This window comes from Pipistrellus hanaki (genome assembly GCF_964339955.1).
Source record: "Pipistrellus hanaki genome assembly, chromosome: 4".
Lineage (NCBI taxonomy): Eukaryota > Metazoa > Chordata > Mammalia > Chiroptera > Vespertilionidae > Pipistrellus > Pipistrellus hanaki.
The window spans coordinates 14,467,947-14,492,385 of record NC_140506.1 but is presented as its reverse complement, the minus strand read 5'-3'; the positions used below and the strand labels follow the sequence as shown (position 1 = coordinate 14,492,385).

Here is a 24,439-nt window from a genome sequence, read left to right as displayed (position 1 = left end):
GTCATTCAAAAAGGAAGGCGATATAAAATACCTGGTTAATGACAGTTATTAAGAGAATGAAGTTTAACTTTGCGCTTCCTGTCAGCCAAGGCAGAAGGGGGAGCACAGTGCATTTTCTACTCTTTTCCCACTTTACCGCTGTATTTTCAGTTTACGTTACCTTAGTTCCTTTGGCACAAGGTCCATCCGTAAATTACAGTGACATATAGGGTTGTCAGTTTACAAATGTATGGTCAAACAAAGTATGCCATTCTAGAGAGGTGTCCCCCGCCCCAAACCAAATTTGTGAAAAATTGAATCTCTGATCCAGTTAAGTGATATTGCCTAACGATGGATGATGGCAGAGTGCCATAAGAGTCAGTTATGTGCCTGTCCCACGCCCTTGTCTAGCGTGTCCTCTCTCAGAGTGACGAATGGCCTGTATTCCTCTCCCAGGAGGCAGGGGTCTCCCCTCACCCCTAGTGCTGACTGCCCTGCCATCACCTGGCTCCATGACTTGCAGATACAATGCCTCATCAGCATGGGTGACTTTTACCATCATTTTATTTTATTTTATTTTTTAAAAATATATTTTTATTGATTTTTTTACAAAGAGGAAGGAAGAGAGATAGAGAATTAGAAACATCGATGAGAGAGAAACATCAACCAGCTGCCTCCTGCACACCCCCTACTGGGGATGTGCCTGCAACCAAGGTACATCATCACCTTGACCAGAATCGAACCTGGGACCCTTCAGTCTGCAGGCCGAAGCTCTATCCACTGAGCCAAACCGGTTTCGGCTTTATCATCATTTTAGAGAAAAATCCCTTCTCCCGAAAGCCCTGGTTGGTCCGCACCAAACCCCACTGGCCTCTGAGTGGCAGGCTGGGTCCCCACCCCACCCCTCTCCCCGGGGCCTTGGTTGGTTTCTGTGAGATCTCTCAAATAGCAAAGAGCATTCGAACCTCCAGGGTCCAAAGGTGATGATAAACTCACTCTATTTTCTTAAATAAGCACAGCGTGAACGTCCCCACACCGTAGACAGGCAATGATTTCCAAGCCCGCGGCCACACCTCTTGCTTTCTGTGTGCCGTGTTTATGAAATGATGGAAGGCGAGGTGATGTGCAGGGTAATCAGATTCATTAACGCATACATGAACTCCTCTCCGTCCTTTCATCGTAAATCACTCCGCTGCCCCGTGGCCCTTTATTTAGATTTTAAGCTGCAGAAGGCAGGGCTTGCCCGTAATTGCGTTTTGTGGAGAGCTTAGCATGCTCTATTTGTTTGGTCTAGGCATCCTGAAACCTTACTTTTTTCAGGTTGTAGGGGAGGGAAGGTTTTTCTTGTGTGTGTGTGTGTGTGTGTGTGTGTGTGTGTGTGGAGTTAAATTACCTGAAACCAAATATACTTAATCCTGTCTCCAGGATGCAGACTCGGTCCTGCACCATCTCTTCTCGTCCAGTCTGAATCCTTCCGTGTCTCCAGTCTGAATCCTTCCATGTCTCCCTTTCTTTTAAAACATTGTCTTTTGAAAAAACAAAAGTCGTTCAAAAATGAAGGCAGTACACACACAACCACAACAAACGAAAGGGCGGCTTTCTTGAGATATAATTCACCTACCATGCAACGGAGCCCTTCAGAGTGTACAATTCCGTGGTTCATGGTGCACACAACCATCCCCACAGTGACTTCTGGAACAGCATCACCTCAGAAAGAAACCCCCGTCTTCCCAGCGATTCCCTCCTCTCTGTCCCCAGCCCTTTCTCCAGCCCTAAGCGGCCACCACTCTACTTTCTGTCTGTGGGTTTCCTGTTCTGGACATTTTATATGAACGAAATGAGATAACATGTAGTCTTTTGAGCTGGCTTCTTTCATTTAGTGCAGTGGTCGGCAAACTGCGGCTCCAATTGCTCTGTTGACTAATGAGTTTGCCAACTACTGACCTAGACTCTCTATTCCTGTAATTATAGGCTGTTATTGTTCTTTGTGATTAAGCCCCTATCCAAGTGGTGGGCAAACTCATTAGTCAACAGAGCTGCAAACCCAGGCTCGAGAGCCGCAGTTTGCCGACCGCTGACTTAGTGTAATGTTCTCAAGGCTCATCCATATTGTAGCATTATCAGTGCTTGGTTCCTTATTTATTTATTTTATTTTTATTGCTTTCAGAGAGGGAGGGAAAGGGAGAAAGATAGAAACATCAATGATGATGAGAGGGAAACATTGATCGGCTGCTTCCTGCATGCCCCGTACCAGGATCAAACCCACAATTCGGGCATGTGTCCTGACTGGGAATTAAACCGGTGACTTTTTGGTGCATGGGACGATGCCCAACCCACTGAGCCACACTGGCCAGAACTGTTTTTTTGTTTTTAAATGGTTGGGTAGCATTTCATGATGTACATGATATCAAATATACCCAGTTTCCAGTTGTGCTGTTGCCAGGAAGGGGTCCTTCTTCGGCAGAGTCCGGCCATGTTCATCCCCTGCTCCAAGCCTTTACCTCGAAAACAATGGCTGTGGAGGCTGAGCCTTGTCGACCATCACCCAGGTCCCTCCCCACCTCCTTTGTCCACCCTCAGACGGACTGTGGGACAGGCCAGGTTCTTTCCTGGCTCTCAGTGCTTGTTTGAGCTGTGTTCTCTGTGGGGAATGGCCCATCCGTGCTTGCACTTGTAAGAGCTCAAACTCTGGGTGGGACTTGGGGTTTTTCCTCTCCTTAGTATTTCCTCTCCTATATTCCTGAGGAAGTCCATTCTAATCTTTCCTATGTTTTGTACTAGGCTTTCTACTCTATAAGTAGTGGTGTTTGGTGTGCCCATCACCATCCTGCATGCAGGGCCCCTGGAAACAAAATTGTGCCCCTCTGAGGTTGTGCAGTGTATAGAGGCAGGGGGTTATGGGAAATCTAAAACTGTAAAAGAAATTAAGTCTGAAAAAAGCCACTATGGGTCCCTGGCCGGTGGCTCAGTTGGTGGGAGCATGGTCCCATACACCAGGAAGGTTGTGAGTTCGATCCCCAGTCAGAGCACATACTTGGGTTGTAGATTAGGTCTTCAGTCGAGTGCTTGTGGGAGTCAACCAATTGATGTCTCCCTCTCTCTCTCTCTCTCTCTCTCTCTCTCTCTCTCTCTCTCTCTTTCTCTCATCTTCCTCTCTCTTTCTCCATCTTCCCTCTCTCCATCTTTCTTCTTCCCCCCTTCCTCTCTCCCTCTTCTCTCTCCCTCGTTCTTCCTTCCTCTCTCCTATTCTCTCTAAAATCAATAAACATATCCTTAGGTGAGGATTTATAAAGCTATGGAGACAGTAAAAGGATCCGTGGCTAGTAGCGGTTGGAGGGTAGAGATGACTAGGCAGAGCATGGCGAGTTTTTAGGGCCAGGAAACCTCTCTGAATGCAGCCCTAATGGTGGCTCTATATCATGTTACAATCGCCCAGACTTAGAATGTAAAGTAAACTATGGACTCAGCTAAGGTAATAATGACGTAGGTTTATCAGTTACATGACAATTGTATTTTGCTGTTAGGGGGTGCTGATTCAAGGAAAAAAAAATCTACCTTCCACCTTTTCTTTAATCCCCGCCCCCTTCCAAGCATGAATCATGGACCTTTGCATGCAGAGGTGTTTATTAATTTAGTATCCAGTAAATGGATTAAGACCAGACTCCTGTGACTATAATTGCCCTGGCTTCAGGCTGTTATTTTCCAAAATTCACTTAATTATCGCCATCCAAACTTCACTGTGAGTACCTGCAGGCGGTCTTTGTGGGAGCCAGCTCAGCTCCGGACAGGGACTCACCAGCGAAGCCTGGGGAGCACTGTGAAGTGTTAAAGGGCATCCATCGTGCCTTTCACTTTGTGGCTTGTCCCGTCTCCAGCTGGGTCATCTTCGAACACTAAGTTCACCAGAAGAGAAAGTGGGAACTCCAGACAGAACCACCGGTGGAAATACAGGGTTAGCCCCCTCACGATGGCAGCGTGGGTTGCAACACTCTGCCTATAGACACCACCACCCCTCTCCCCTGGTTCCCTCTCTGCGAAAGGGCAGAAACACGATCACAGTGGGCGCCTGGAAGGAGTGGCCACTCTCAGCGGCTCTCTCCCTCCCCTCCAACCCCTCCCTGGGCCATATGAAATCCTACAACCACACCACACTAATTAGCCCGAGAATGGAAGGGGTTGTCATGGCAACCGGGCACTTTTTAAAGCGCAGGAATGGTGCTCATTATTGTTCAGTGTCTTTGGCTGTGGCGGAAAGGTCAGCGCGGCCGTCGCGTTCCATATGAATTCTGGCCCCAGAGCCAAACAGAGTGGAGTGCTCCTCGGAGACACGGGGATGATGGTAAGTGCGGCTGCACTTTTTGGATGGGGCATCCCTTTAGCAATCCCGTTTAGAGTGTTTTGATAACTAGTGCCAAACTATGGAATTGTGTGGACTTTGTTAGAGAGAGATTGGCAGAAAAGAAGCAAGGGAAACGGTATGGGTCAGGAATGGTGAAAGCTTCAAGGAGATTCTTTATTTAAAAAGTTTTAGAGCATCCAGTGATTGCATGCTAAGTGTGGAGGTTCCTCTGGTTACGACTTTAACAAAGTTGACTAGGTCTGAGGCTTTATCTGGGGTTTGTTTTATATTAGCGCTACACTAGTCTTTGCGGCTGGTCAGATTATGTTACCAAATAAATGTAAGCAAGCATTTTAACCACATATCTTCAGGGCAGCTTGCCTCTCTCTGTGTTGTTAATTCAAATAGTAAAGAAGAACAGTAACTAAGGGTAATTGTGTTTTCTTACTTTTATGTTTTTCCACTTTTCAAAGGATATTTGAAATAATCAAGACTAGAAGCCTCTGAGGCACAATTCTTGGGATGTTTGCCCTAACTTGTTGGCTATCCCCAGGGAGAATCCTGCTGAGTTAAGACAATTTGACCGGTGTTTGCAGAAGTCAACTTAAGTATAAGTCAGCTGCTGGAGAGGATGACAGCTATTCCGTCAAAAGCTGGGAGGGAGATTGGTGCAGCATTCTTTAAGTTTATGTGTTGCTAGTTTGGAACGAGTACAGAATTGCATGGCCCTCAGCCTCATTTTATGTTAATGACCAACTTTATTAATGGCAAATGTGAGCCACTTTCCATATTTTGCACTTTTAATCACCACTTTCCATATTTTGCACTTTTAATCAATGTACTTCTAGCCCATGGCACTATTTTCCAGCCATTTTACACACTGTTGTGTAGGGTAACAAACTTCAGATTAATGAAAGGGAATGCGTGCTGGAATTAAAAGGCGACTACTGCCCACAGAGCTGTGAATGGAAGTGGCCTACTTTTGGGCTTCACTCTGAAAGGCTGTATTGTCCTGTGAGCAATGCCAGTTTGTTTGGCAACTGAATGGATAAGAGAATACATTTCAGAATGTTCGGTCTTGGTTTGATTTCCTCTGTCTTGAATTTGCATGTCCTGGGATTTGGTTGTTTAGTCATCATGGTATGGAGCTCTCCGTAAATGGGGTATTTGACTGGAAATTGAGACAATTAAAGTTCTTCTTTTTTGTCCCTTTTCTCCACCCCCATTCCTTCCCTCCTCCTCACTGGGTCACTGTATTTATTAGCTAAAAATGTCTTTAAGTGCTTTGAAATTGAAGTTTAAAAAGTAAGTAAAGGGATATCTGTATGACACTTTGGATTCTTTGGGAAACATAGAATTAAATATGGTGGTGCATTTATGATATTTGTAAAACAATCAGAAATTGAGACATGGCTGTTAATATCAAGGAATCATTGGTATCTTTTAAGGTATGATAATGTGGTTGTGATATGAGAAAATGATAATGATATGTTTACAAGTGAGGCAGTGTGATAGCTGGGACTTGCTTCCAAAAAAATCCAAGGGTACGAGTAAGTGGGCTCCCGGGTGGGCAGGATTGACAGCTTGGGGGGGCGGGGGCGGGGATGTGATGGTTGTTGAAGCAAAGAGATGGGTCTCTGGGGGAGTCACTTTCTGAAGGCGGTTGTTTGTTTGTTTGTTGTTTGTTTGTGGTGTAGGTTCAGTGTGTGGGGTGGGTGGGTGGGTGTGGGTGTGTAGCACAGTGGTGGGGTGGCCTGGTTAACTTTATCTCTCACCTTCCGCATGTTTCAGATGCCAGACCAGTTTGACCAGGCAGTTGTGCTAAACCAGCTGCGGTACTCGGGGATGCTGGAGACGGTGAGGATCCGCAAGGCTGGCTATGCCGTCCGGAGACCCTTCCAGGACTTTTACAAGAGGCAAGATGGAGCGGAATAGATCCACTTTCTTTTCAGAGGGATCAGGAGGAGAGGGAGGGCAGCGAAAGGTGACGCCAACCCCTGTGGCCCCCTTGCGTTGCAGGTATAAAGTGCTGATGCAGAACGTGGCTGTGCCCGAGGACATCCGCGGGAAGTGCACGGCCTTGCTGCAGCTCTACGACTCCTCCCACAGCGAGTGGCAGCTGGGGAAGACCAAGGTAAAGCCACAGGGAAGGAACCCCTCCCCTCTACCCTCACTCCTCCCTCTCAGCCCCCAGCTCCGTGTCCTATGGTCCTGCTGGCCTCTTGTTTTTTGCGTTGGAAGGATATGGTTGGGATCATGCCCGACTTAATCTTTTGTCTTCCAAACAGTATTTATGGGAAGTCCTTGACTTTTCAGGGATTCTGTTTTTCTTAGGGCACACCATGAAACACTGGCCCAAGTGTTTCTGTGTTTGTATTCTCTCAGGCAGCCAGCAGACTTTAGTTGCTGGGCAGCTCGGTGCTTGGGACGTGCTGGGCAGCCCCATGTCTGAGAAGATGCCTGCCTTCTTGCTAGGTTCTCTCACATGGGGGTGGGAGGGTGACAGAGTGAGCTCTGGTGTCTCTCTTGTTTTCCCAATTGAATTTATTGGGGTAACGTCTATAATAATAAAAGCATAATATGCTCATTAGCCTGCACAGCCGAACAACCTTGACCTTCTGGACAAAGCTCAAGCTGGGAGGGCCGAGCCCCTTGCACGAATTTCGTGCGTCAGGCCTCTAGTTGGTTAATAAAATTATACAGGTTTCAGTATACAGTTCTACAGTACATCATCTGTATATTGTATTGTGTGTTTACACCCCAAGTCAAGTCTCCTTCCATCACCATTTATCTCCCTTTTCCCTTCTGCCTCCCCTTACCTCCCTTTTCTTCCTTTTCTTATAAAGGCACTAATCCATCATGGGGCCTCACCCTCCTGAACTTCATTACTTCTTCAAGGTCTTACCTCCAAATACCATCACTTTGAGCCTTAGGATTTTAGCATAAGATGCTGGTGAGGACACAGACACACAGACATTCAGGCCATCATAACATGGACCAATGTGGGAGCAATACCCAGTGTTTGGGCATCACCTCAGGGCCACTCAGCAAGGGAAAGCATATAATGGACATTCTTCTCTTCTGCTCTTGAGTTATTTTGAGTGGCCAGGCATTATTTAAGGTCCAAGCATCTAATAGGGTAGAGATGGTGTGCAGCGGTATTGTATCAGTGACCTATTGCTGTGAAACGAATGGCTACAAACAATTATGTCAGTACTTGTGGGTCAGGGGTCCAGGAACAGTACTGGAGGCTCCCCTCAGGGTCTCCAGGCCGCAGGCAGAATTCCTTCCAGGGCAGCCTTTGCCTCTGGATTATACAGGTTTCAGTGTACAATTCTGCAATACATCATGTGGTACCAGATTCCACTTCTTTGCAGTTGGGGGAGTGAGGTTCCCGCTTGCTTTCTGGCTACCACCTATGGCTGCTCACTGCTTCTAGACACCCCCTTACCCAAGTTCTTGACCACATGACCCCCTTCCTCAACCCTCCTAAGATGGAGTCTTATATAAGGGGACATATTCACAGAAATGACTTCCCATCACCTTTTCCATATTCTGTGGGTTAGAGGAAGTCACAGGTTCCACCCATTCCACTCATAATAAGCAAAGTAACTCATGGGGGGGGGGGGGTGTCACCTCCCGGTGTGTCCTCACAGGTTTATGGGTCCCTCTACCTAGAATTCTGCTCCCCCTCCTAATTTATCCAACTCATTCTTCACTTACCAACTTAAATGTAGATTTTGACAGGAATCCTTTCTGACAATCTTTGGGTACCCCATCCCAAAAGCTCACCCCAGAACTGGGTGAAGCCCCTCCTCTGTCATCCCACCTCATCCCATTTTTGGCCCTGTTGTAATCTCTTGTCATCGCCTGTGGGTTTCTCTGCATTTCCCCAATGGAGAATGTAGAGTTGCTTGTTTGTTGTACACACTGCACATAGTAGGAGCTCAGTCAATGGCACAAGGATGCCATACCTTTAATCGCTCAAGGAAGACTTTCTAAAGAAGATGGCTCAGGGTCCACTCTTGGCAGTATGATATAGTCTGCTTTGATTTTTTTTTTTTTTAACCAGAAAGATACTCTATTCTCTACTACAAACAGATATCCTCCTCCCGTCTCACTGCTTTATACTCAGGCAGCCAGTAACAGACCCTGCTCAGCTCCGAGGATTCAGTGTAGCTTCACTTACAACTTTCCTTATGGGAACCCGGCCCGGGCCAGGCGTGGAGCCGGCATAGCAGAGCACAGGGAACACAGAGACATAAAGACGTGGGCATGGCCCTCAGTTCACTGTGTTGCTGGGAGAGCAGACATCCACATGCAACTGAAGAGTCATCCTGTAATGAATGAGAACACAGGCTCCCCGGAGGAGAGCTCCCCGTGGGTTGACATGATCAGGGAAGTAGTCAAAAAGTGGAGCTTTAAAGAAGACTTAAGTTGTGATTGGTAAAACTCTGGAAGAAGCGGTAGGAAGGAAGCTTATCAATTCACAGAAAGTTGGGAAGTAAATGTAAACAGAGCTTATAAATTGTGTACACTAAGTGACTTTGACCTTAAACCGACCACCATTTGACTTAATTATGCGACTAGCGTGTGTGTCGGTTGGTATTGCTGTCAGAATGTCTTTGCGTTTAAAGCCTTGAACTTCTGATGAGCATCTGGATTTTCTAGTAATTTTTGCAATGATAGGACTGCACAAAAAAACTACTTAGGAGCGTTACTTGTGGTTTTACCCATGTTGGGGAACCCAGGGCAGGAGTAGGTAAGGCCGTGGGTCACAGGTGGTCGGATTCTTTACCCGTATTTTCCGGCGTATAAGACGACCCCCTAATTTTACAGTTAAAACATAGGTTTAGGTCTATATCCGCTGTATAAGACTACCCCCCACTTCAAAGAAAAGACTTACTTTGCCGTCAAGATCTGCAGATAATTTTTGTGCAATTTTGGTCTTTTGCCCCCGATTTTCGGTTGACTTATTTTCGTTTCAAAAGTCCTCTTATACGCCGGAAAATACAGTAGTTCCTTTTCTGGCCCAACGTCCGGGAGCAGGCAGAGCAGCGTCTGGGAAAATGTGCCCTCAAGAGAACATAATGGTATCTTGATTGAGGGATTTTTTCCCCCAAAAAAAATATTTTTTCAGAAGTTATTGAAGTTACTTGAGAAACAGCTGTGCAAAAAAGAGGCACTCTGATTCCTCCCCCGCACTCCCCCTGAAAGCAGGCCGAGACTCCCTGTGTGAAAGTGTCCTCCCAGTACAAGGAGGATGACTTCATCCTTATCACCAGAGGCGGGAGTCGAGGCTGAGAAGGCTGCAGGAGAAACTGGTTACTTCCTTCATTTGCTGCCCCACACACAAACTCCTTTGCTTTGTCTAATCTTCATGAGTAATCGTCTCTGTGCCTACAACTGGCATCTAAGCCGCCTGCTCTGGTCACTTCGGGGCCCATTTCTGTGAGACCTCCATGTGGACGTAATTATATTTGTCTTTCCTCCTGTTCATCTGTCTTGAGTCAGTTTAATTGTTAGATCAGCCCAAAGAACAAAGGAGGGTAGGAAGGAAAATTTTCCCTCCTTGACTGTATACATACTGAATCATTATGATATCCACCTGAAACTAAGTCAATGTTATGTGTTAGTTTATGCCTCGTTTAAAAAGTAATAATAACAACAAGGCCCTTCCCCACGGGGAGTGGGGAAGCACGTGGCTGTAAAGCGTGGCTGTATGTGCTTACAGCAGAGTTAAGGCGAGGGGAGAAAAGCCCTAAGATTCCCTGCTGTCCCCCCTGGTGCATCCACACACACACACACACACACACACACACCCCCCCCACACACACACCCAATATCTCTGACTCAGAGATGCCTTCCTTCTACCAGCCACCTGCTTTGGATCTGACCTGTCACTCCCTCCTGGACAGGTCTTCCTTCGAGAATCCCTGGAGCAGAAACTGGAGAAGCTGCGGGAGGAGGAAGTTACCCGGGCAGCCATGGTGATCCGGGCCCACGTCTTGGGCTACTTGGCACGGTAAGAAGCATCAGAGGGGAGCAGGCATTAAGTTCCATGCAGCCTTCCCAATACAATCCATCAGGTGGGATAGGCTGGTCGAGTGCTTTTCCTTAAAGGGGACCCGGATGGAAGGTTAGGATCAGGCGAAGGAGAGCCCCAGGTCAGTGCTCCTATCTTCCAATGCCAGATGCCTCGTTAGCTTGCCTTGGGCAGAGAGTAGGAAAGGGGGCCCTAACCTCTCCATTAGAGCACTGGGATTAGGCGACCGTGCTGAGATGCTTAAACTGCTTCCCAGGTTCATCGCTCTGGCATACAGAAGCCAGAGGCGGCCTGGCTGTTAACGTTGGTGTTTTGGCTGCTGATATTGGTGTCTCATTGGGTCCACAGAGGCCCACCTTCAGTGTTTACCAGAGAGGGCAGCATCTTCTCATGTGCGTTTGAGTTCTGTCCACTCCCGTGGACCAGCATGCCACCTGAGACCCCGCGCTGCTACATGTTCTGCAGTCCAAAGCTGTCCTGCTGTGGCCACTTTTTTGATGTTGTCCTTCCCCTCCCCCCCCTCGTAGGAACAGGGGAATATATCTTTAAAAATCTCTTGGTCCTGTTTACAACCCAGCTTCCTGCCAGAACTTCTCAAAGTCGGCATTAGGGATGATGTGTTTATTTTCAGCCAGGATCATGATAGGGTTCTTGCTTTTCTTTTGTTTGTTGTTGTTATTTTGTTTTTCTTCTGCCTTGGTTTTGCCCAAAGGGGCCTCCTGTTCAAGACAGACTCTATAATGAGAGCATCTTCCCAAACGAGGTCCAGTTCCTTTATTTTGTGGCATCAACGGAAACTCACTGGAAGGCCTCGAAGCCTCATTGCCTCCACAGTTATTCTGTTGTGCTGTGTCTTTGTTCTCGTTTTCAGAAAGCAATACAGGAAGGTCCTTTCTTGCGTGGTGGTGATCCAGAAGAATTACAGAGCATTCCTGCTGAGGAGGCGGTTTCTGCACCTGCGGAGGGCAGCCATTGTCTTCCAGAAGCAGGTCCGAGGTCAGATGGCTCGGCGGGTGTACAGACAGCTGCTGGCGGAGAAGCAGGAGGCGGAAGCAAAGAGGAGACGGGAGGAAGAGGAGAAGAGGAGGCGGGAGCAAGAGGAAAGGTATGGCGCCCTCGGATGACACAGGAGGACACCTGTTGAGTTGGAGGCTCAGTGCCCATCCTCACCCCAAGAGATCCCCATGGGTGCTGCCCAATCTGCTGTTGGAAACAGTAGAGTCTGGTGGCTCAAATGTAAAATGTCTTGGCAGCACTGAGAAGCTGGTTCTGTGTGTGTGTTTTTATTTCATGCAGAGAGTAAATACACGGAGTGGCCACATTATTATGATCTCTGAACGCATAATAATCTGGTCACTCAGTGCGTGTGTGTGTGTGTGTGTGTGTGTGTGTGTGTATGTGTATGTGTATGTGTACACACACACACACACACACACATATTAGAGGCTCGGTGCATGAATTCATGCATGGGTGGGATCTTGCCAGCCTGGCCACGACGGGGGGAACGCGGAGGGGGGAATATGGGTGGTTGCCTGGCCTGCCTGCTGGTCGAGGGGACAATTCTCATATTAGCCTTTTATTATATAGGCTATACACTGAGTGGTCAGATTATTATGCATTTGGAGATCATAATAATCTTGCCACTCAGCGTATATTGCCAAAGGAAGAGGCCTCTTCCATCTTGCTTTTTAAGTTGTCTTAGCAAAGCTTTTTAAAGAAAGTGAGCATTCTCTGACAAGTGGTTCTGGGATTTCTTTTTTTTCTTTTTCCCCCCATCATGTTTGTTTATTTTCACTGTCTTTTCTTTACCGTTTTTAGAGAAAGAGAGAGGGCACGAAGAGAAGCCGAGCTCCACGCCCAACAGGTGACAAATGCAGTGACAATGTGGCATCTCGTCCGTCCATTTCCTTCCCACTTCACACACTTTGACTCAGAGTGTCTTCCTACGGAGATGTAGGAAGAACATTAGGAGCGATGTTTACGGTGCAATTTCTATCCTGTTACAGTTGGGTGAAAATTAGTGCATGTCCAAGATGTTAGTGTGAATCATGACAGCGTAACTTCTCTAAACTACTGTGTTAGTGTGCTTGGGCCGCCATAACAAAGTGCCACAGCCCTGTGGGTTAAACAATAGAAATTTATTTTCTCACCATTCGGAGGTCTAGAAGTCTTAAGATCAAAATGTTGAATGTTTGGTTTCTTCTGAGGCCTGTCCCCTTAGCTGGCAGTGCCCACCTCCTTGCTGTGTTATCACAAGGTCTTGCATCTGTGCCAGCACCCCCAGTGTCCCTCTGTGTCCAGTCTCCTCTCACAGGGACACCAGTCAGATTGGATTAGGGACACACCTCACAACCTCCTTCTAACTTAATTGCCTCTTTCAAGGCTCTTGTCTCCAAATACAGACACATTCTGAGCTCCTGAGGGTTAGCTAAAGCTTCCACATATCAACTTGGGGATGGGAGGGTGATCACAGTTATAGCCCAAAACAGCATGTGGTGGTTCGTCACTGCAGAGGAGGAGCGATGCTTGTTCTCTTGTTGTGACACCTCACGCCTCCTTCCCCTCCGTCCAGGAGGCAGCGGAGCGGAAGCGGCAGGAGCTGGAAGCCTTGCAGAAGAGCCAGAGGGAAGCCGAACTCCACCGGGAACTGGAGAAGCAGAAGGAAAACAAGCAGGTGGAAGAGATCCTCCGCCTGGAGAAGGAGATCGAGGACCTGCAGCGCATGAAGGAGCGGCAGGAGCTGTCCCTGACCGAGGCCTCCCTGCAGAAGCTGCAGCAGCTGCGCGACCAGGAGCTCAAGAGGCTGGAGGACGAGGCCTGCCGGGCCGCCCAGGAGTTCCTGGAGTCGCTCAACTTCGACGAGATCGACGAGTGCGTCCGCAACATCGAGCGCTCGCTGTCGGTGGGCAGCGAGTTTTCCGGGGAGCTGGGTGACCTCGTGGAGAGCGCGAGCGGGGAGAAGCCCACCTTCAACTTCAGCCAGCCCTACCCCGAGGAGGAGGTGGACGAGGGCTTCGAGGCCGAGGACGACGCCTTCAAGGACTCGCCCAACCCCAGCGAGCACGGCCACTCGGACCAGCGCACGAGCGGCATCCGGACCAGCGACGAGTCCTCGGAGGAGGACCCCTACATGAACGAGACGGTGGTGCCCACCAGCCCCAGTGCCGACAGCACCGTGCTCCTGGCCCCCTCCGAGCAGAGCTCCTCCAGCGGGGAGCCCACCTACTGCCTGCCCCAGAACGCGGGGGGCCTCCCCTCCCCGGAGGGCGACTATGACCTCGACCAGGACGACTACGGGGACGGCGCCGTCACCTCCAGCAGCAGCGTGACCTTCTCCAACTCCTGCGGCAGCCAGTGGTCCCCCGACTACCGCTGCTCCGTGGGCACCTACAACAGCTCCGGGGCCTACCGCTTCAGCTCCGAAGGGGCGCAGTCCTCGGTGAGGACCCTCTCCCCCGGGGTCCCCGGGGCCCCCCACGGAGATAGGAGCTGTCCTGAGCCACACCCCTGCTGCCCCATCCCTTGGACCAGGCCAGGATTTCAGAGTCAGGCTCCTAAAGCCGATCTCAAACCACTTTCTCTCTTCCCCATGACAATCAATCGGGTTAGTAAATGGAACTTGGATGTGTCTCCTGTAGATCAGACACAAAGCCCAGCGCTGCGTTTTGCCCAAAGCCTAAGGAGACTTTGGCTGTGTCTGTCCCTGCGCTGCAGCCAGTCAGGGAAGGAGACCTGCCCTGATTGGAACCAGAAGAGCTGAGGGCATTTTGGAGAACTTGGCTCACAGTAGCTTCACAGCCCCCACCACAGGATGTCCTAGCTTGTTCTGGTTGAAAGGGAGGGATCTTTCAGGGCTTAAACGTGTCTTTTCCAGAGTCTGCATTTATTTATCACTTACTTTAAAAAAAAAATTTTTATTTTTTTTTTCTATTTATTTTTTAAAATATATTGTATTGATTTTTTTACAGAGAGGAAGGGAGAGAGATAGAGAGCTAGAAACATCGTTGTTGTATATATATATATTGTATATTTTTTTAATTAATTTCAGAGATGAAGGAAGAGAGATAGAAACATCAATGATCAGAATCATTGGGGACTGATCCTCCTGCACGCCCCCTATTGGTGGGGGGGGGGAGGATCAAGCCCGCAACCTGGGTATGTGCCTTTGGCAGGAATCGAACCTGGGAGCCTTTAGTCCCAGGCGGACACTCTACCCACTGAGCCAAACCGACTAGGGCTATTTATCACTTAATTTTAACTCCACCCCTACCTCCACCGCCTTGTTGGCCATGAATTGAACACTGCCTTGACTTTCTAAGACTCGGTATTTTTAGCTCAGTAATTTAAAGGCAGTTAACTCTTGCCTGGTTTGATGAAAATTGGGCCTTTAAATAGCTGGGTTGTTTTTCGAGGAGATGGCTTTTGGGTTAAAGTGTGTCTAGCATTTTTTGTATCCGTGCAAGGGACCGTGGGAGTGTCTTGGGGACCACGCCACTGTAATGTTATGAACCGTGTGTGGCTTCATTGCCGGTGGTTCTTCCTTTTCTCGATGCCGGTAGATGCTGGGCACGCTTGTGCCTGCTCTCTGGTTTTCTCGCTCACCGCTGCTCTCTCCTCCTCGTCCAGTTTGAAGACAGTGAAGAGGACTTTGACTCGAGGTTCGACACGGACGATGAACTTTCCTACCGGCGGGACTCGGTGTACAGCTGCGTCACGCTGCCTTACTTCCACAGCTTTCTGTACATGAAAGGTAGGAGCTGCAGCCACCAGGGCGCGTGGGTCTGGGTGGGATGAGGGGGTGTGGAGGCTGTGTTTTCACTGAGGCTGACTGAGGGGGTTGGAAATATCACCCTCCCCTGCCTCCCACCTAGAGTCAGGGTCTTTAGCTGCGGGGAGGATGCAATGGTGGGGTGACCTGGGTGACACGGTAACACCAGGAAGAACATTGCCCCGACTGCCCTCGGTTGGTGCAGTGTTAGGACAGAGTTGGCAGCCACGGTTACCAGTGATGAGAGTTATGGTTGGACGTTGGGATTGCTGTTGAACTTGGAATGTACTGCACTGCACCTTACTCCTTGGGGACCTTGGGAGCACAATGACCACCAGGGGACAGCTCCTAAATTAAACACCTAGTGGTCAGTGCAAGTCATAGCGACCAGTCGTTCTGTTGTTTGATCGATTTGCATATTAGCCTTTTATTATATAGGATAATGTGTTGTTATAGGCAAGGCCTCTAATTCAAAATTTTTAGGTAGTTAAAAGTGAGGGGCAGAATTTTCACTTGAGCATGAAGCTAAAATTGCTCTTAGCTCAAAAATATGCATACCACTGAGACACATCTTGGTGAGGCTCATTCTGAACCCCCACACTGTTCTGTTATGTGTATAAGTATTGGGAACCATCTTATCTCTTTAGTGAAAGGAGCCTTTTGTTAGTTACAATGACTAACTTTATCTCATGAGTTGTGTTTTGGCTTCAAGACTGTATTCAACTCTTCTGTTCAATATTTACCTGACATATCTTTTATTTTATTTTCTCTAAATCTTTCTAGATTTATATGTATTAGATAGGAATGAATAGCCCATGGACACAGACAATAGTCTCGGGAAGGTCTGGAAGGGGCAGGTGGAGGGTGGAGGAGATCAATGGGGGGGGGGGGGGGACTAAAACAAAGGGACATCTATAATACTTTCAACAATAAAGATACATTTCAAATAAAGGAAAATACCTTAGTTGAAAAGAGTTTTATGTGAAATAATATAAGTAATTGCTCTACACTGTACTTTATATTCTCAACTCCTCTTAAAGAGATATTAATAGATCCCATGTTCATTGACTGCAGGACTGACTTCTGCCATGCCAGCCCAGCACCAAGTGCTACAGGGACTGCAATCAGACTCTGCTTTTCTCTCCCAGCCTCTATCCGGGCCTGATTGCAGCCCCCTCGGCAGTCAGTGCTGGGTCGCCTTGGCTGAGGCGATGATCAGGCAGGCAGGTGAGCAGTTAGGGAGTGATCAGGCAGTCAGGCAGAGGCAGTTAGGGGTGATCAGGCAGGCATGCAGAGTGGTTAGGAGTGATCAGGCAGGCAGGTGGGCAGTTAGGGAGTGATCAGGCAGTCAGGCAGAGGCAGTTACGGGTGATCAGGCAGGCAGGAAAGTTGTTGGGGGGTGATCAGGCAGGCAGGAAAGTTGTTGGGGAGTGATCAGGCAGGCAGGAAAGTGGTTAGGGGTGATCAGGCAGGCATGCAGAGTGATTAGGAGCGATCAGGCAGGCAGGTGGACAGTTAGGAGCCAATTGTTCCGGGTTGCGAGAGGGATGTCCGACTGCTGGTTTAAAACAGCAGTGGAACATCCCCTGAAAGGTCCCGGATTTCGAGATAGTTCAGGCTGGGCTGAGGGACACTTACACACACACACACACACACACACACACACACACACACATACTTGTGCACGAATTTTGTGCACTGGCCCTCTACTTAATAAAGAAAATTAACCACCAGATATGGGCATAAATTGAGTTTTCACCAGCCCATCCTTCTATTAAAGGTGTTTGCAGTTGGAAACTCATAGCATTGCATCAAATTCTCTAAATGAAGTCCTGTTGAGAGAGCACCCAAAACTGCAGAGGAAGGGCTGGGCACGAGTCCTATTGACAGTATAAGAGCAACAGAGTGAATACACTGGCAGTGAGTGCTATGGTGATGACTGTTGTAATCTGTCTTTGAAACAACTGTGAATAACCTTTATCATTTAAAGACAATAAGATAATAGAATAACTTTGTATTGCCATTTCCTCTGGGCTTGTTTGAGAAACCCAGATTAAAGTCACAAATCAAAAAGGAAAGAAAGTTTTGGTAGTCTTTGGCAAGTTTGCTGTTTGTTAGGAAATGGCTCTGGAGCTTGGCGTGACCACAAAGACTTCTCAGCCAGGTGAGCAAGCAGTGCTCCAGATACTGGAAAGGGCGGCAGTTTGTGTTGCTCAACGAAGCAGGTGCTCTCTGCACGCCAGACAAAGGCAGTGTTGTCACTGCCTTATCTGTTCCAATGTGCGATCTAGATCTACAGTCATTGAAGAAGTTAATCTGAGGTCTTTTATTTACATTTCTTTCTAATATGTGAAAGAAAAATAACTTCTTCATACCTACTTTCAATATCCATGTTTAAATGTCTCTTACTTTAATTTCTGGCTAGTTAAAAAAGATGTGGAGATTTTATAATAAATTATTGAAGTAGATTGTGTTCTAAAGTGGATACATTAAAACCGATTTTTTAAAAAATATATTTTTATTGACTTCAGAGAGGAAGGGAGAAGGAAAGAGAGAGAAACATCAATGATAATAGAGAATCATTGATTGGCTGCATCCCTCTCCCCCCCTTCCCCCCTTCCGGGATCAAGCCCACAACCTGGGCATGTGCCCTTGACCGGAATCGAACCTGGGACCTTTCAGTCCACAGGCCAATGCTTTATCCACTGAGCCAAACCAGCTAGGGCTAAAACAGATTATTGAATGATAGCGGTAGGAGTGTCATTGAAAAGTGTAGACTACTAAGATAAAATTATCCTGCTAGAAAGGTATTAGAAATATTTTTTATTTTATCAAAGGTGACGTCCGTATATCTTTGTCTCCTTGTGTAATTTTGCTCAACAACAAAAAACAGTGTCCCACTAAATAAGTTATAGCTAACCTCATTTTTTAGGTCTAATTACAATTCACTGTGGAGTCTTACTTCATTTCATATTCTAAATCCTATACCTTACACATCTTGTTTTCAGATGCTGCTGCTTTTTTCTTTAAGATGTGTTTATCCAAAAAAAAAAGAGTCCTTTTTTCTTTGTAAGTTAGAGTTTATTGCTAAACTACAAAATCACCGACAAGACATGTTATATTGACCAAACAGGAAGAAATGTATAAACTTTGAAACCATTTTAAACTAATTTCCCCTCTGGGGCATTTGATGGTAAACATACAGAAGTGGTTCTCGTCCCAAAGCCCCTGACTCATTGCAGGGTTCGATGTCAGTCAGCATACGAAGGGGACAACATTCTTGTGTCATCCAGCCAATATCAAGTGTCCTATCAACCCAGCATCCCCTGTACAAGCCGGCAATGCCACCATCCTTCATTGAGGGGTGTCTGAGGGCAGGTCACCTGTGGCAAAATAAAGGGCAGGCCGAGCCTTAAGACCCACTGCTACTGTCATCCCATTTGATTGGCTTTTCTTAAACCCCTCCCTCCCGATCTTGCGGGGAACAGGTGGCCTCATGAACTCCTGGAAACGCCGCTGGTGCGTCCTCAAAGACGAGACCTTCCTGTGGTTCCGCTCCAAGCAGGAGGCCCTCAAGCAAGGCTGGCTCCACAAGAAGGGCGGCGGCTCCTCCACGCTGTCCAGGAGGAACTGGAAGCGGCGCTGGTTTGTCCTCCGCCAGTCCAAGCTGATGTACTTTGAAAACGACAGCGAGGAGAAGCTCAAGGGCACCGTGGAAATCCGGACGGCAAAGTAGGTTGATGAGCCTTGGAGTGGCCCTGCGGGTGGTGCTCTGGGGCAGCTGGATCATCTGCTGGTGCCACAAAGCCAGCCGGTGCGAGCTCACTGAGGCAGTGGGCTCCATACGGGTTGAGTGCGTCCCAACCGTTCACTTCAGTGGCGTGCTTGGGGAGGAAATGAGGGGAACGACCTCACCTGTGAACAGGTCCCTTTCTGTGGCTACCTGCAAACATGGCTCTCGTTTGCACGATGCTGGTTGGACATGGAACTAGCCCTCTGGAGCCGTGATTGGTTGTTTGCAGGGATCGTGGTTGAACGATTGGCTGAGAATCTCTTTATTTATTTTTTTAATATATTTTTATTTATTTTTTACAGAGAGGAAGAGAGAGGGATAGAGAGTTGGAAACATCGATGAGAGAGAGTCATTGATCAGCTGCCTCTTGCACACCCTCTACTGGGGATGTGCCCACAACCAAGGTACATGCCCTTGACTGGAATTGAACCTGGGACCTTTCAGTCCACAGACAGAAGCTCACTCTTTATCATCCTTTTATTGGTCAACATACCACTTTCAATTCTCGTACACTCCCAGCTGTGCCAGATTGCTGAATTGGGAGCTGACTGCCAATCGGGAGGTGTTTGTTTTTTGTCCTGTTTTTAAAGATCTAGTTGACATGTAGTATTATATCAGTTTCAGGTGTACCACCTCTAGAGACTTGGTATTTGTATATATTGCAAAATGATTATCAGCCCACAGTTATATATTTTTTCTTATGATAAGAACTCTTAAGATCTTCTTTCTTAACAGTTTTCAAAATATACAATATGTGTTATTGACGGTAGTCACCATGCTGTACATTACATTCCCTCAACTTATTTATTTTACAACAGAGAGTTTTTACTTTTGACCATCCTTACCCATTTTTTTGTACTTGCTGATCACCTCCCCAAGTGAGGTGTTTTCTGAAATGAAGCATTTGTCTTCTTCCCGTGGAGAAAATATGTACCATCTTCTTTCTCAGCAATGAGCAAAGCAGAGCTGGTCTTTGAACCCAAGAAGACTCCTTTCTCTGTTACCCTCTTTGTACAAAGCATTTGAGCACCTATTTTTTTTGTTAAAAAATTAAGTAAGGTTTTTCAGCCCTGGCTCAGTGGATAGAGCATTGGCCCAAAGACTGAAGGGTCTTAGGTTCGATTCCGGTCAAGGACACTTAACCTCGGTGGCAGGCTCAATCCCTGGCCCTAGTCAGGATGTGTGCGGGAGGCAACCATTCGATGGGTCTCTCTCAAATCAGTGTTTCTCTCTCTCTCTCTCCCCCCATCCCTTCCACGCTCTATAAAAATAAATGGAAAAATATCCTCCAGGTGAGGATTAACAACAATACATACATACGTACATACATACAGTGTTTCCAAATCCCCTTGTAAAAAAAAAAAAAAAGTAAGATTTTCAGGAAATGTTGGAATTAGGGGCAGCTGAAAACTAGATGCTAAGCATAAAACTTATTTATCATAACCTGTAGCCAACTCTGCTTGAGCAACCCTATGTATTTAGAAAACTGGTAATAAAGGCTTAGAGAGATCAAATGAACTCCTGAAGTCATGAGTCCTAAAAATAACCATCCAGAATGATCAGCTTTACAAAATGATTCTCGAAAAAGTGGAAAGTCAAACAGGAAGAGGAAAGCGTTTGGGGCGTTTACAGACAAATAATGAGATGCAGACGGCAGAGTATTGGGCTTTTCCGGGCTGCCTTCAGGCTGGGTTCATTGTAGGAGCCCAGGCTCGGTTTGAATCTGAATCCTCCAAAAGGTTTTCACAGATAGCACAGCTCTTTGCCTCACGCAGTCTCCCCTCAGCCCTACAGACCAGGATGTTCCTCTTTATTCACCCCGTGGGAGGGGGACCCACTGATGCCAGGAAGCTGCGAGAAACATATGGGTCATGGTCTTGGGATTGACACTTTGCATGTTGTATGTTCCTTTAGCACCTCACTCTGCTGCTTAATAAAGCCCGTTCCTCAGCTATTTGTAAACTTTAGACTTGAGGAAATGTTAGCTCTTAGTCATTTCTGTCATAGTCTCTAGAGCAGTGGTTTTCAACCTTCCTAATGCCACGACACTTGAATACAATTCTTCATGTTGTGGTGACCCCCAACCATAAAATTATTTTCGTAATTTTGCTGCTGTAAATATCTGTGTTTTCCGATGGTCTTAGGTGACCCTGCTAGCGGTTCTCAACCTTTGGGTCACAACCCACAGGTTGAGAATCGCTGCTGTAGAGCCTAAGACCATCGGAAAACACAGATATTTACGTTAGAATCCCAGTAAGGTTTGTAATTTTCAGTCAGTGGACAGATCCCCCAAGTCCATTAATGTATAAATTCCCCTTCCATCTTTCTTTCCCTTTCTACCTATTATTGAAGATGCTGCCTCATTTATCCTGTAGTTTCCAGATCCAGATCTCATCTTACCCCATCTCCAAGGAAGCTTTCTACAAAGGCAAGCCCAGGGTCCCACCCGCAGAGGGCCCCCACCTGTGTTTGCTGAATGATTCCCAGGACTTGGGACCATGGCCTTGTAGCCAGACCACAGTCTTACCTCCTCAGCTCTCAAGGTTCCTGGGAGACAAAGTGGCTAATCCAGGACGACCTGGTCCGGACAGTGTTGCCCAAGGAATTATCATCCTGCTCCAGTCTCCTGGCTGGCCCCTCCCCACTGCTCAGGTCTCACCTGCCGCTTGGAAGAGGCATCCCAGGCCACTCAGTAAAGACTCACCTTCATTTTTTTGTGTAATATTTTATCTCATCTCAGTGATTCTGGCTATAAGGTTATACACTTATTTTTTCCTATCTAGTCTGACTCTGTAGTTTTGCAGGTGTAAAATGAATGTGGTACTGGGAGCAGTTGTACTATTCCAGTTGGCAAAGCAAACTGGCTTTATCCCCAAGATCCCTCATCAACTATTGTCCTCCCTGGGCCAATCCTTACTCTGCTGATGTTTTATCCGAATGCTGTTAACCCCGTCCATTGACTTGAAACCTCTAGGGCTGTTCAGGGAGTGTTGGGATGACACCTCAATCCTGCTCTTGGCCCCAAAGTCCCGCATGGAAACAATGAGGCTGTGTCAGGTTGAGTACAGCAGAGGTGTCAGCCAAGGCCTCCCACCGCAATGGGAAGCTATGATGAACTGGGATTGAACTCTGGCCAAACCAGCCCCCCTTTGGGGGTCCTTCCATTGAGGAGCTGTGAGAGGAACCCCAGGAAGGAAAGGCCCGAGGGCTGCCCCAGCCATCTGGGGCCTGAGCAGGGCCAGGCCCTGTGATGCCAGTGTGAGGTGAGAGGGGCCCCTCCCTAGAGAAGACTGGGAAGCTCGTACCCTGACCAGGCCAGCAGTCCTTCTGCCCCCCTCTGCAGGAGAGAGGAGTCTGGCTCCCCCTAGAGGCCATATGAGGCTTAAGGAGGTGTCCAGCTCAACCATCAGTTTTGGTGAAATCTCTTTTCTCACCAATTGTTAAGAATTCTGTGTTCCTGATTTGCTTTTGGCGCTTCCCCCCCTGCAGAGAGATCATAGATAACACCAGCAAAGAGAACGGGATTGATATCATCATGGCCGATAGGACCTTCCACCTGATCGCAGAGTCCCCCGAAGATGCCAGGTAAGGCGGGCGCTGTGGCGTCGACCTCATTGTAACTACCTCCTCGCTCCTGCGCCACAGACCTGGGCGTCACCCAGATCACTGCTTGCCCCGCTGGCTCTGACAAGGTTTGATTGATTGCTCAGTGGCATTTTCCTATTAGGATGGGTGAAGGACTGTTGCGTCCTAAGAGACTGCTGTGCATGTCTCCTGGGGAATTCTTCACTGAGCAGGCCTGGATACTCACAGCACCCCGTTCAGGATTCCCAGCTTCGAGCGCTGCCTGCCGGACCCTTGTCATCCCAGCTTAGGAGTTTAGTGTCACCAGCTGCCTGTGTAACCCGCAGCCACCCTCAGCTCAGAGCCTGCCCTTCCGGAGCTTCTGAGCTTTGAAAGGGTACTGCTTGTGTTTGCTGAAGGATTGAAGAGGCAGGAGCGTCAACCACCGGCTGTTTAGACGGATGAGGGTGCAGTGACATCTGGAAGGTGTTTAGGCTTAATATGGAAGAATTCAGCAGGACAGAAGAGACAGTTAAAGCTTAGAGAATTTCTGTATTTCAGGCCGTATTCTGAAGCCTGCAGGGTGATGCTGCCTATCTTTGTCATCCACTCTGAGCAATGCCAGAGAAAGACCTTCCAGTTTATGAGGGTGACATCCTTCAGCTGACATTCTTCCCTTTCCAGCTCACAAATCACCGGGCCTGCCCTTTGAACGCTTCTGTGTTGACACAACACCTTGGCGAGCGGCATTAAGGGCAAAGAAAACACTAGTAGTTCTTCCCCCGGGGACAACACACAACCCTGCCCAGATCCACAGATTCGGGCACAAACTGGAAAAACAAGCAAACCTGGGGTTGTAGCCCACCGTTCTGTCTGGGGTGCATAGCGACCACGTGTGGAGGTTTTTGTTGTTTTTGTTTGTAGTCCAAGGAATGCCCACAGCTTTCAGCTGGATTACAGGCTCAGCACTTGGCAGCTGCCCGGTGTGTCTGGTGCCATGATGAACCTGCTAAATTTAACATGTGGAAGATTTTAGCCAAGGACTTTTTCCTCTGACCAGTGGAACGCATCTTTCAAAATTTCTTTCAGAGTCCAAGTTAGTCTGTACTGATGGAAAGCTTGGCCGATTTTGTTTCTGTGGGGTGTGTGTGTGTGTGTGTGTGTGTGTGAGTGATCCCTGCGGCCTCCATCTTGCATGTGTTTTTAGTGTTTAATTTGGGATATTTTGGAGCTTCCACATAAAACAATGACTGCAGTCTTGCCTCTGGGTTGACCAGACTCAACAAAGCAAATTGATGCTGGAAGTTGCCCGTGTCTCCCTGTATATGCTGTGTCTGCATATGTTGAGTATTTTCAAGCACATGGTCACATTTTTCTTCTGCAGGAATCCCAGGTGATAGATTTTAGTGCTTTTCTATAAATAATTTCCATGGCTTTTCTTTACATATAGATGCTACTATTTTACTTAAATATCCATGTGTGTTAGGTACTTTCTCTGCCTTATTTAGTAGGAGTATGCATATGTCTTTTCTTTTTCCAGTTACAGTTTACATGTAATATGACTTTGGTGTACAGCATAGTGGTTAGACAGTCATGTACTTTACAGAGGATCCCCCAACATTTCCAGGACTATTTACCCTCTACAGGAGGAGGGTGTCCTAGCGTCTCTCCTGTTTGGTACTGCCCACATTTTGTAGCTGCTTAATAAATGTTGGGTAGATGGACGGACAGAGAGATAGTCATGGTGATTTTCCTTAAGCATGTATTGATTTTCTAGTTACATCATAACCTTTGTTCTGTTTGACTTTCCTGGGGTTGACATGTTTTCCTTTATTATCTGATTCTGGTGGAAACGAGAAAACTCTTCCAAAATGGAGAATGAAGAGTTCTCTGATCAAAATGAATGTCCATTTTCATCTCCAAGCAATGTTTTCTATTTCCATCTCTCCT

At 47.5% G+C, this 24,439-nt stretch overlaps 1 protein-coding gene across 1 annotated transcript in view; it reads left to right on the top strand.

Moving 5' to 3' along the window:
- The window catches only part of MYO10 (myosin X), a 190,930-nt gene that overhangs the window by 151,200 nt on the left and 15,291 nt on the right, over nucleotides 1-24,439 (top strand). Inside the window, exons 19-27 of the mRNA XM_084881644.1 lie at nucleotides 6,110-6,234; nucleotides 6,338-6,452; nucleotides 10,237-10,343; nucleotides 11,236-11,469; nucleotides 12,183-12,228; nucleotides 12,937-13,803; nucleotides 14,991-15,114; nucleotides 18,621-18,864; nucleotides 22,415-22,510. Of these exons, the coding sequence (XP_084737770.1) occupies nucleotides 6,110-6,234; nucleotides 6,338-6,452; nucleotides 10,237-10,343; nucleotides 11,236-11,469; nucleotides 12,183-12,228; nucleotides 12,937-13,803; nucleotides 14,991-15,114; nucleotides 18,621-18,864; nucleotides 22,415-22,510 (1,958 nt within the window). The remainder of the gene's footprint in view (nucleotides 1-6,109; nucleotides 6,235-6,337; nucleotides 6,453-10,236; nucleotides 10,344-11,235; nucleotides 11,470-12,182; nucleotides 12,229-12,936; nucleotides 13,804-14,990; nucleotides 15,115-18,620; nucleotides 18,865-22,414; nucleotides 22,511-24,439) is intronic.